The sequence below is a fragment of the Colletotrichum costaricense genome (genome assembly GCF_030867565.1).
Source record: "Colletotrichum costaricense strain IMI 309622 chromosome Unknown Scaffold_3.1, whole genome shotgun sequence".
In the NCBI taxonomy this organism is placed as follows: domain Eukaryota; kingdom Fungi; phylum Ascomycota; class Sordariomycetes; order Glomerellales; family Glomerellaceae; genus Colletotrichum; species Colletotrichum costaricense.
This window is the reverse complement of record NW_026848232.1, coordinates 1,987,582-1,999,755: the sequence shown is the minus strand read 5'-3', so window position 1 is coordinate 1,999,755 and position 12,174 is coordinate 1,987,582. Positions and strand designations below refer to the sequence as shown.

At 52.8% G+C, this 12,174-nt stretch overlaps 5 protein-coding genes across 5 annotated transcripts; 4 read left to right on the top strand and 1 right to left on the bottom strand.

Moving 5' to 3' along the window:
* Window positions 1–1,028: 1,028 nt before the first annotated feature.
* Window positions 1,029–2,925, bottom strand: CCOS01_03492 (amino acid permease; the record flags this gene model as incomplete). The annotated part of the gene is made up of 2 exons (XM_060451678.1): window positions 1,029–2,223; window positions 2,423–2,925. 2 exons carry the CDS (start codon window positions 2,923–2,925, stop codon window positions 1,029–1,031), a joined length of 1,698 nt encoding a protein of 565 aa, XP_060317943.1.
* A 1,780-nt stretch (window positions 2,926–4,705) lies between these two features.
* On the top strand, window positions 4,706–4,942 carry CCOS01_03491 (uncharacterized protein; the record flags this gene model as incomplete). Its single annotated transcript, XM_060451677.1, has 1 exon — window positions 4,706–4,942. The coding sequence occupies one exon, from the start codon at window positions 4,706–4,708 to the stop codon at window positions 4,940–4,942; it is 237 nt and encodes a 78-aa protein (XP_060317942.1).
* A 3,012-nt stretch (window positions 4,943–7,954) lies between these two features.
* CCOS01_03490 (uncharacterized protein) lies at window positions 7,955–8,773 on the top strand (the record flags this gene model as incomplete). Its single annotated transcript, XM_060451676.1, has 2 exons — window positions 7,955–8,649; window positions 8,710–8,773. The coding sequence occupies 2 exons, from the start codon at window positions 7,955–7,957 to the stop codon at window positions 8,771–8,773; spliced, it is 759 nt and encodes a 252-aa protein (XP_060317941.1).
* A 623-nt stretch (window positions 8,774–9,396) lies between these two features.
* On the top strand, window positions 9,397–10,476 carry CCOS01_03489 (3',5'-bisphosphate nucleotidase; the record flags this gene model as incomplete). The annotated part of the gene is made up of 1 exon (XM_060451675.1): window positions 9,397–10,476. The coding sequence occupies one exon, from the start codon at window positions 9,397–9,399 to the stop codon at window positions 10,474–10,476; it is 1,080 nt and encodes a 359-aa protein (XP_060317940.1).
* Window positions 10,477–10,981: 505 nt separating this feature from the next.
* CCOS01_03488 (uncharacterized protein) lies at window positions 10,982–11,530 on the top strand (the record flags this gene model as incomplete). The annotated part of the gene is made up of 4 exons (XM_060451674.1): window positions 10,982–11,182; window positions 11,257–11,270; window positions 11,321–11,430; window positions 11,490–11,530. 4 exons carry the CDS (start codon window positions 10,982–10,984, stop codon window positions 11,528–11,530), a joined length of 366 nt encoding a protein of 121 aa, XP_060317939.1.
* Between the last annotated feature and the right edge of the window lie 644 nt (window positions 11,531–12,174).

The window sequence follows — 12,174 nt, the reverse complement described above, 5'->3', positions numbered from 1 at the left end:
TCATGCAAAAGTGCAGGTGGCCCAGACTGGAAACAGACAAACCGGGGACCAATATCAGGTATCATTACGAGGCTCTCAACTATCCCAATGGCAATAATCATGATGCGTAAGAACAGAAGGCACCTCCAAAGTGCGGAAATATGTGCGCGCCAGGCGTGTGAGAATCTGTTTTACACCCCCTCAGCCTGAATGACGACTTTTGAGAGCAGTTGAATTCTTGAACACAAGAAGTGCAATTGCTCAAATACTGGGATATGTAAGGACGTTCCAGCTCACTCAAAGCCACACTAAGTTCACCTGAGAGTGAAGCATGAAGCGTGGCATCCTCATCCAAAGTGAGTACCTCTCTGATCGCTGTCCGTGGCTCTGTGTTGAGCTGATTGATCGAATGCATGGATGAGATCGGAGTTGAAAACCAGCCATATTCGATGATGGGACGGGAAGCCCCACACCTCCTTCTAAGGATGCCATGAAGGCCTTGTAGCTCATCGCGCTTGAAAATGCATGAAAACGTTGGGTTGTAATCAGATTGATAAATAACCAGAAGTGCAGCAAACTACAACAACGTGTGAATTAGCCTTCCCACCCCAATTTCAACTAGGTACATTTCCCCCTCCTACCTTGGAGTTATTGTGTGGAGGCATTTCTCTTCGGATGACCGCAGCAGCTGAGGCAGTGTTCAAGTACCTAGAAAAATGAGCCGTGTTTCAGTCAGTGCCTTTCAGTGCTAGCGCTGACGGTCTCACTTACTTAGGATATCTGCCGCGTCGATCACTTGCTGCAAGGCAGTGAGGTACAAGGCCATGCGCGTGCTTACGCGTAGACATCAATGACTGCTTTGACAGCCCTGAGCAATCGCGAGAGAGCGCCTGGAAACAACGACGCAATTTTATGGTGATTGACATGTTCACAACATGGACAAGAACTGATGGTAACTTTTATATTACGCTGCATACATGTAGACGACCGTATATTTTAGCACACTGGGGTATCACGCGCCATCCACCATCATCATTAGAATTACTCGTTCAAGCCTTCTCGCCCTTGATCACCTTACTGCGACCAATTCCAATCATCTGGAGCATCTCCCTCCAGAAGGTGGTAGGAGGCTCGTGCACCAAAGCATGCTGCTCATAGGCCTCGATAATGGGGCGGTCCCACGTCAAGTCCACCTCATGGGGCTTGAGCCAGTGAGTGCGCTTGAGGACCTTCCAGAAGATGAACAGGAGAGGCGCGACAAGCTGCATCGTGTAGTTGGAGAAGAAGCCTCCGACATCGAACTTGGGGCGGAAGGCGGACCATCCGTAGACGAGAATGACAATGGTCTGCAAGAAGAGGGCAACGTAGGCGCCGTAGGGCTGGAGGTATCCGCAGTAGGGCAGCGTCTTGCGGTCGAGACCCTGGGCCTTGCACGCGTGGTAGAAGTTGATGTACGTGATGGACATGACGAGGTAGTTGATGACACCGCCGCCCGTGATGAGGGCCAGCAGCCAGTTGAGCACCTTTGCGGAGCCGCTGCCGCACTGCAGGAAGGAGAGCAAGGGGAAGACCATGGTGACGGCGAAGCAGTAGACAGGCACACCGTTCTTGGTAGTCTTGCGGAGCAGAGCCGGGGCGCGACCGTCGAGCGCTAAACTGTACAGGGACCGGGTCGCGCAGTAGACGTAGGTGTTACCAGCGGAGAAGATGGTGGTGAAGAGCAGAGCATTGACCAAGTGGGGGAGACCCTGGATCTTGAGGTTCTCCATGGCCATGACCCACGGGGAGGCAGCGGCGGTGCCACCGCTGCCGGTTCCGGTGATGTAGATGTCGATGAGGGTCTGATTGTTGTAGGGGAGCACGATACCGCAGGTCAAAGCGGCGCCGACGAAGAAGAGGCCGAAACGCAGGTAGACGGTCTTAAAGGCGCCCTTGATGTACAAGCTCGGGTGCTTCGCCTCGGCGGCGATCATGGAGATGTATTCCGGGCCGACAATGGTGAACGTGGCAGTGGCCAGAGCACCCATGAAGCCTTCCATACGACCAGTATTACCCTGTGTCATGTATTCCGCGAATGCGCCGGGCTCCTTCCAGTATCGGAATCCGTAGGCATCGTGGGCGGGGTTTCCTCCGACCATCGTGATGAAGGTGAAGAGGAAGAGGATGAAGATGAGCAGGACCTTGCCGCCTGAGAGCCAGAATTCAGCTTCACCAAAGATGCCGACGGCAACAACATTCAGTAGACTAGAATCACACATTGACGTTTAGCATGCATACACAACGAGCACCACCGAGGCGAGAGGAGAGAGAGAGAAGGAGAACGAGAAGGGTCACGGGCGGGCACACGACGAGCTCTAGAAAGTCCGGTCGGTCTAGTCGCTTGTCCCTGAAATGAAAGGAGAAAAAAGAGTCAATCGTTCCCACGAATTGGTTTATGACTTACCCGTACGCGATGATGATGGCGATGCAAAAACCCGCCGTCGGACCCGGCTCCGTAATCTTTTCGTTCCAGAAAGAGCACACGAGATTAAGCGCGGTAATTTCGAACGGGATAAGCAATGCCTCGTAGATGAAGTAGTTCCAGCCAACCATAAAGCCGAGAGCGTCGTCAACCCAGACACCGGCCAGACGAATAAAGCCACCAGACACGGGCATGTAGGTGCTCATCTCGGCGATGGAGTTGTTAACGAGGGCGACGACGCAGGCGTAGAGGGTGTAGGCAATGAGCAGACTTCCGGGACCGCCCTTGGCGAGGCCGCCGCCGATGGTGACGAACAGGCCGGTACCAATTGTGCCTCCGATGGCAATCAGTTGAATCTGACGGTTGTTCAGGCGGCGCTGGAGGCCATCGGAGTTGTGTCGCACGGAGGAGCCATAGCTGTCGAGAGAGACCCTGTCGTTGGGGACGGACTCAACCGGGCCCTTGAGTTGCTCGGAACCCGACATGGTGAAAAGAGTGAGCTAGTTCAAGCGCAACGGCTTTACTATCTAGGCTCTTTCCCCGTAGAGGTATGTTGACGAGAGACGGAGGGAGGAGACCACTGAGTGCATGTGGAGGAATGAAGAAACGGCTCAAGCCAAGTGGAAACCGTGGGCACAAAGAGGAGGGCGTGCGAAGAGAGGAGAGAAGGAAGGAAGGAAGAGAGAGAGCAACGAAACGTTTCGAATGGAGGCACGCGAGGAGAATCTCGATGGGGGAGAGTTTAGTTTTAAGGGTGGCAGCAGGCAGACAGGTAGATCGATCAGCGTCTCGTTTGGTCAATCGACCAGGGAAAAACTTTTGCGACCTGGGCGAACTTCTTCTCTTCCCAAGGCAACGTGCCACATGCCACACAGTGTACCGAAGAGAGTGAGAAGAAGAATGCGCCGCGCCGGGCTACCAGGTATGTAGACACACCCAAATGCAAAAGCTTTTTCTGCATTCTGCAGCTGAACAACCCACAGACCAGACCCGTACGAACTTTGAGCCAACCCGACCCGCGGGCTCTCGGCGTAGCCTGTAGGTAGATTGCATCAGAAAATCCAGGGACAATGAGGGAAAGTATCCATACAGAGGGCCAGGAACGTTGCAAGTCTGTGTGGAGTTTGACTGGGTTCGTCCCTGATCTCGCACGCAGGCGTTGCTGTGTTTGCGCCCCATGCCCATGCCATCCATGGATTTTGTGTCGACCCCATCCCAATCCTTCGGCGCGGCGCTGGTGCTAAGGCAGAATATTTCCGCAATGTCGTCATTCCTTGTCTTAGCGTCCGCTTCTGAATGCATCTGTCCATTGGACGGGGGAGGCTTGGCTTGGCTTTGAGGGAGGGGGGGGGGGGGCTACAGATTATGGGTTCGGCGACGGAGTACTCGCCCGTGCCAACATGGGAATCGTCGCCGTGTCGCCGTCTTCCGCATCGATATGTTGTCTGGGATTGTAATCAGTATGCCTTGACTAAGACGTATAACTACCAGCCTAGTTGCGTCTTATCGATATCACAGTGGCAGAGATATCGGAATACAGCGTTCGCCTCGCAGGATTGAGGATGGGGGAGGCGCAATCTCCAGCTTTATCTGCAGGGACACATTGCCATCTCAGGCAACTCTATGCGGGGTTATCAGATACGTATCCCCCATACTATACTGGACACCACACAGTAGGCATGGAGTACGGATACATCCAGGATTCTCAGAGTCGTTGGCTCGTTCGCTCATCCCAATCTCACTTGTCAGCACTGTTTGAAGGGGCCACAGGGCCACAAGGGTTCACTTGCTGGGGGAAAAATAATGGGAACCAGCTGGAGCAGTCCGTGCCTTTGTGGGTGGGCGCAAGTTTGGCGAGGGACCACTTGGTGTGTCGGACACTGAACCATGATTGTCGGGAGGGAGCCAATGAGCATCAGACAGACTCATCCAAAGGTCATCTTGTCGCTGCTCCTGAGAGCCCGGGCCGTGTTTATCAGTGAGGTGGCCAATCTCCCTTTATTCTTGTGTGTTTCGGTGAGATGCCGACAGTGACACACAATGGAAGAAAGCCTGACTCCTTCTCCTGCAATCCCACTCGCCGCAATCATCAGTGGGATGACATGGCAGGAAAATTGGCCCTCAAAACCAAGGCAGCAAGGCAGAATGGTGCGAGGCTGGGGATGAATCCTGGGAGTATCCCGTGACACCATGTCGCAGTAGTTTTTTCGCGCAGCGCATCGATGAGCCAGTGAGGGAGCAAAGAAATAACGAAAATTTGTCTTTATGTCATCTAAACGCGCAAAAAGCAGCCAATCACTATCCGTCGCAGTTTCGCAGTTTCGCACAATAAGATGGTGCAAGATGCTAAGAAAACCAGCCAACGAGAGTGTCTCAAAAGACTCGACCATTATCCACTTTATATGCAGCCGCCAGTCAATGCCCAACCAAGGGATGTGGACACTTTTCTTTTCGTTCTTCCAACGGGGGGAAATGAGGCGACCCCACAGGCTGAGTCGGTGAGCGGCAAGTTAGCGGAGGGGGGGCTTTTCGTCAAGGGGCCTACCGGAAGCGGCGTGTTCCCGGTGAGAGAGAGCACATGTCACTCGCAATGGTCGATGAGCCGTCGTTGAAAGAAGCTCATCTTTCAGGGTCGACGTCGAAGGGGTCGATCATCAAGCGCGCTGATAAGGACTTGTGGTGTTTGAGCCGCAATGTCTGGCCGATAGGATAGGGCAGGTGGTGCTGGGCGCGCGCGTGCGCTCTCGGCGTTCTCATTGAGTTTTGTAGGGATTCTGAGAAAGCAGACCCAAGTAAAGCCGCGAGGCACCGTGGCACCCCCAAGCCAAACGACGGCGGGCGCAAGGGTGAAGAACTATGAGAGACGGGCTCCCATTTGCCAAGGCCTCGTCTTACCTTGAGGAGGAGTGGAGAATGGCACGACGCGCAGGACGCCGAGTCCTACGGCGTGGAGGCTACCGACGGCTTGATTGGAACGGAACCGTAGAGTGGATCGAAGTGGACCCTCTCAATACCGTACGGCCCCACCCCTGCGGGACCGAAAAGGATCCACTTTGCCGTTACTCGAATGCCTGCCGCTTGACCCGTTTCTGTGTGTCTTGGCGCGTTACTGGTCCTTTTGCAGCTTTGTGAACCCGCAGCAAGGCTTTTTCCCTCGCTCGATGACGTAGGATACGCGCTGCAGGCGACGAATAATTGTGCGCGGACTCGGGCCCGTCGAAGAAAAGATCCATGCATGAGGCGTGGTGTCTTGCCTTGGTGTCAGACGACTTATTCCCGTAAAGAGACTCGACTCATTCTCAAAGGAGCGATTTTGTCGCAATTGTCCAGTAGCGAGGAGTCCGCGGGCCGGCTGGCTTCGGCTACAGACATCGATTGCGCCGGTACACTTCGATGCATTGCCCAATTATCTAATGCCAACCTGGGCTGTCGGATTGTCCTGCCATGATTGAATTCAAGGTTCCGCAGAGTTTTCGCCTCTAGCTCCTCAGATCAGGCGATGAATTCGCCATGGTGAGCACTGTGCGAGAGAAACTCTCGGGTTAATTAAAGGATTGACTTTTTCTTGTTTGTTGTACTCAGTGTCCAATAGGCTACCTCCTACGCTTTACCCATCATCCATGTCGAACCAGTGAGCCTGTCCCTAGTACGAATCTCTAATTAAATATCGCAACTGCTTCTTATCCTTGACAACAATATACCGATGTCGTGGCTGGCTATGCACGTGTTTGTATGAATCAAAACATGGGCATGGATTGCCATCTACACCCGAATTCGCCTAACCGCATCTTGAAGTAGTCCGATGAGTTCTTTCCCTCAAATTTTCGCCATAGACAAGCAGCGACTGCCATGTCGGTGAGATTTGACAGTCGGATTGATCCAACCCCGAGCTCTTCGTGTAGATGTTGTGAAATAGTCCTGTCTTTGCTCGCTTCACTCCTCATGAGTTTGCAGTTTACATGTCCACCTACCGATAGACGATCTGCAACAACCCTCTAGATAAGATATTGAGATCTATTATTATCTCTCTCGGGTTAAGTCAAAAGAGCACAAACGGCCTGTTAACTTTACCACGAGGCTGAATCAGGTCAAAATACTCCGAAGAGACGTCAAACAAGGACAAGAGCCTACGCCTAGGGTGGAGATAGCAGCCTGCAACAATTCGCCGAACGTCGCTATCCGGACAAAGTATGATCTACGACAGCGACTTCCTTTCCAAGTTGCCGCAGATGTCAACTACCCTTGCATTTCTTTGCATCTGACAGATGCGGGACCAGCAACAGTCCCCGAAGCTACTCCTCGAGCCTGCTAGCAGCACAATACCTTATCCAGTTCATGGGAACGGCACGGACGGGTATGCAAGCAGGGGCTTTGGGCTGTAACCTTCCCGCCTGGCAGTAGCACAGGCTCAGCCTTATCTTTGACGGCGCCCACACCATACATGAGGCTGAGAAGTATGGTTAAGAAACCTTCATCGTGCTAAGGGACTGGATTTCCATCCCACGGACCTGTACTAGGCAAACAATAGGTACAGCGTGTAGACTCGCACCTACGTGTGCTTCGGCAAGTAGCCTTGAAGACAGAGTAGACAAACACGCCTGTTCCCCTGAGCTCTCGCCGGTTGGTCATTATCGTGAGAGCGACTTTTGCAATATTCTATGAGCTGTCTTTCTGAACATCGTCACATTTCGTCCCTCCGATAAAAGGGTCATCTTCGACCAACTTCGACCAATGCAACCGTCGACTACACACGCGTAACTCGCTCGCGGATTCATTTCAGTGCAGCTTGAATGTCTGCAGCACGATTTGTCATGGAACTAGATCGAGGCGAAGGCGCGTTGGTAAGGTGGTGAATGGAACAAGATAGGATGGTATACAATCACCACTTGGACCTTGAGCAAGTTGGGAGCGGTTGAAAATAGCGCAAATTGAGTGCGTTCATATGTTTTGTACATGATTTTAAGTTCTTGATTGAGTCGTACAGTCGATTCTGAGGCCACCCGCATTAACGAATCCGTTTTTCGACGATTAACCATACAAGCCGGGCAAAACTAGACGCAGCTGACCACTACGTTGAGGCATTTCCGACATTATGCCGCACTTTCAGGTTCGGGCGAGTTGCTGACAGAGCACACAACCCAATCACATTTGCCGCATTCCCGAACGTTGTAGCGCTTCAACGTTTCTTTATCGCCCGCTTACTTAGGCAGCCAAACAAGAAGAGCCAATTAACTGTCTGTCGCATTTGCGGGAGCATGCTCGGGCGACGCTTGCCGTTCGGGCCTGTCACGGCTCATTCGATGTTGCACATGACCTCATCCATCATAAACATGTCACCACGCTCAACCGCCAGGCTCTCATTTCACTGCAATCCATTCAATCAGTACCATGTCCAAGGCGCCACTCCTCCTACAATAGTTTGATCTGCGCAACTGTTTCTCGAAGCCGTTGCTCAACCACCTCAGATAGTCGTCATTGGCTGTTGATCTAGCGAAGAAGAGATTGAAAGACGAGATGGCACAAGTCGACACCAACCCCGATCTTCCGCCAGACTATGCGGTGGATGCTGGTACAGTCTCAGAGAATTTGCCGCCAGATACACTCCGGCTGGCTGGCCGATTTGTCCATTCCGCCAACACTCGGAATGCGGATGCGCCGGGAATTTTCGAGATCAACCACCAAATAGACTTCTTACGAGAAACCGATAGACTTGTGGAGTTCAGCCGCATCGACTACAGTATCAAGAAAAGGCCTGATGAGTCGAATCGTCTGCCCGAAATTGTCTCCAACTCGAGGCACATCTTCAATCTGGAGCGCCCTCCTGCCATTCTCCAGGAGACCTTCCCGTACTACATCAAACCAACATCTCGGAGTGGTTTGGGTAGCATCGGGCTCAAGTTTTTGAAGATTGGCAAGAGCGAATGCAAGGCCTGGCTGGTGGGCCGGCGGAAGGCGAGTGACAGGACCGAGTATTACGAGGCGCGAGAGCTACTGTTCGACGTTCGCCGCAACAACCAAGTTTTCGACTGGCTCGACGGTAATGGAACAAGATTGGCAGTTGAGGAGTCCAAGAGCGGCATGTACAGTCTCAACATTCTGGTCTCCCTGGACCGGGCGATGCGTGATGCTCTGGCGGCCGTGTGGTGTACCAGGCTTTGGTATTTGCGAGCTGTATTGTTCCATAAGAAACGTACCTGGAAAGACAGTAAGTACCTGATTTCGCCTCTATGCGATTTGAATGGCGGAATTGCTTACTAGACCTCTACTAGGGAAATACATCATGCAAACCTGCACATGGGATCTGCCAAAATGAGACTTGGGGCCAAAGGGTGAACTCAGGGCGTGGCTCTTCAACTTTGTACCTTATACCTTCTATCTATCGGCAGCCAAGACCTTGTGATACCCCCCAACTTCCCATTTGTAAGCTCTTTTCGCACTGAATGTCGTTGCAACTCCATTTTAGATCGGATCCGAAGCTCTGGATAGCGGAAACAGACCCGCTTTTCGAATCGGGGCTGCCGACGCCGATGCCGGGGCCACTCCTTCCAGGTCCCACGTCACCGGAGTTCTTCCGGCAAAATTTGCAACGGGAAGGCGCTTGGGAAAAGCGCGCCTACCATGCCTAGACTTGTGGTCTGACATCATCGGCGGCATTCAAGAAACTGCATTCAACCACATTCACGCGGCGGCATTCGTAGCTTACCACTACCACCAGTCATCTCCCCGGTTGCGAACAGAACACCTGCGTGAGGTAATATCCGCATCCGCATCTGCATCTACATTCACATCGCATCCACATCAATCGCCTGACTCATCAACTGGTACTCACCGAACCCGCTCTGCACGAACACTGATCAGCGCTGTCAAATTCACCCCACCTATCGTCTACACTACTCTCAACACCACCACCTCATCTCACCGTTCTCCCCGATAGACGGCATCACCCAGCAACCAAAATGGACGGACCATATGCTCGAGAATTGGCAACTGCCATTGCCGCCATACAACACGGCGCCAAGCTTAGCCGCCGTGTTCTCGTCAAAGATGACAAGGGCGTCGTGACAAAAGAGGACCTCAGCCCAGTCACCGTTGCCGACTTCGCCATCCAGGCCCTACTGACGAGCACACTGCACGCCGCCTTTCCCAACGATAAATTTGTCGGCGAGGAGTCCGCCGCTGACCTCCGCGAGAATCCCAAGCTCCTCGAGTCTGTATGGGCGCTGTTGCAGCAGGTCGAGAACGACAAGACCGCCGACTCATTATGCAAGCTGCCTACGTCACCAGAGGAGATGTGCGACATGATTGACTGGTGCGGCCTTAGCGACCCATCACCTACTGGCCGCTTCTGGGTGTTTGACCCCATCGATGGAACAAAGACCTTTGTGCGGGGTGAGCTCTACGCCATCAACGTCTGCCTGATGGAAGAAGGGAAGCAGAGCGTCGGCATTGTCGGTCTGCCGCTACTCTCGGCCGACGCGAAGGCGCCCATCAACAACGACTCCATCGACCCCACCGGTACCGGCAGCATCATGTTCGCAGTCCGAGGGCACGGAACCTTCATCCGGCCGCTTCCTGGCCCGATCGACCTCGAGCCCACAAAGATTCCCCGCCACGCCGACGTGGATACGCAATCCCTGGTGTCAGTGACATGCATTGAAGGCTCCGAATCTGGGGCTCCGGGTATCCACCAAAAAGTCGCCGAACGCCTTGGTGTAGCATATCCGGGCAACGATCTGCTCGGCTGGGTTTTGCGGTGGACGGTTCTCGGTCTCGGTCAGGCGAATTGCACGTTCTGGGCCTACAGGCGGCGTGACCGTCTCGCAAAGATCTGGGACCACGCGGGCGCCATGCTGCTTTTCGAGGAGGTAGGCGGGAAGGTCACCGACGTCGACGGCAAACCGGTAAATCTCGTAGCGGGACGGAAGATGAAGGCAAATTACGGTTTCATCGCGGCACCGCCGTCAGTCCACTCAAAGGTCCTCGAGGCAGTGAGAGAGACGTTGAAGGAGGAGGGTCTGCACGAGCTCTTGGGTTAGGGCGTGACCAGTCCGTTAGCGTTTTCGGAAATTAAGAGTCGATTGATACCTACATTCTCATTTCTCAACACCCGCTTGATTTCTAATCTTTACACGCCCTACAATATGTTGGAATCGAAATTTGCCTCGAAAGGTGTGAAATGTTCGCCTAATTGATGCCCTTTCCGCCATCCACGAATCGCGCGGCGGCAGGAGTCAGGTAAGCTTCAAGTGGTTTAAGGTTTCTACCTAATGTATCAAGCTTCACATAGTCACGACTCGACAACTAGGAAGGGACGCAGCTTAGTCGACTATCTCATTGAGGACTCCGTGCTTCTATTCCGCTCGGACGAACTTGCTAGGAAGCTTGCTGTTATACTAGAAACCTATAAAACACAGTACAAGTCCTAGAAGGTCTTCTTCCGCCCATTTTCTTTTTTGAATCACCAGCCTTGCTACTCACATTCCTTTGTCCATTGCCTTCTTCCACTCTTTCAATACTATTCACTCATTAAATCATTTCACCATGCGCGTACTCGCTAGTCTTCCTCTTCTGGCCATGGCTGCCCTCCAAGTCGCCGCTGGCGACTTTTCGGCGACATGCTCTGGCACGTCCTACTTCTCTACCAGCGTCAAGTCCTACTGCATGGACAAATACCAGGAGGATTCCTACTCGACCGACTTGGATATGACCAAGTGCCTAGCCAATGTCGGAGGCAGGATTGTCGTAAGTCTTACACCCAGAAGCCAAGCTCTGAGTCGCTCCATCGATGGATTCAAACTAATGTGATTTATTCGCAGTGCCGTCCTTCCAAGTAAGCCATACCTTTAGTTAATCAATCTTCATACTGACATGTTGCAAAAGCCCATCGTTCAAGTTCTGCGACTGTGGTCTTGGCGGCGACAAGAAGCAGATCTTGAACTGCCGCTGCACTGATTCCACCGGAGCGAAGAGACCTTCGTCCCTGAACCTGGGTAAGATTATCATGGGAAGTTCATCAATTGTCACAGCAAGTACTGACTAATCGGCTTAGACACGTGCCTGAGCAACATCGACGGAGACCTCAAGTGCTAGAGGCCCTCTCAATTTGAACCTTATTTCGGTGTAGTGGGAAATTGGAGGAGAGTCAGGGGTACTAAACACAAACGGAGCATAGCGAGCATACTTTTTAGTTGCTACTCAATAGAACATTCAGCGCTTCATTCTTCTACTTTAAGCTGAATGTTTCGAGAGCTTGAAGCAAACCGATGTCTATGAGTCCAGAGAATTGTTCTCACATATCATCGGTGCATGCAACCGGTGACACCATGGCTCCCTCTTCACAATCTCAAAGCTCGAGGCGCCAAGGCTGACTACCAACGCTTCACAAACTGCTTTCTTGGCAACGACTCGCGTTATCAGATTGCACCTCGCTTTTCTCGAAAGCCCAATCTCTCACGGGTCACCTGGTCGCTGCGCGCGCCAACGGCATCGCCAGACCGACCGCCCGCAATTGCGATCCAGTAGCCTGACTCGCAGTACGAAATGGCGGTGATTTAAGGCACCGCCTAAGCCTAATCTTATTCTTCAGCAGCGAGCCCCGGGGCCGCCGGTGCCGTAGTCTGGAACAAATAATCAATTATCCTTTTCTCTGCCTCATCTGGAAAGCACGGATTTTCTCTCGCCGCAGCGCTCTGCAATAGGGAATTACTGGGTCAAACATGAGACGAGGTGCGCCA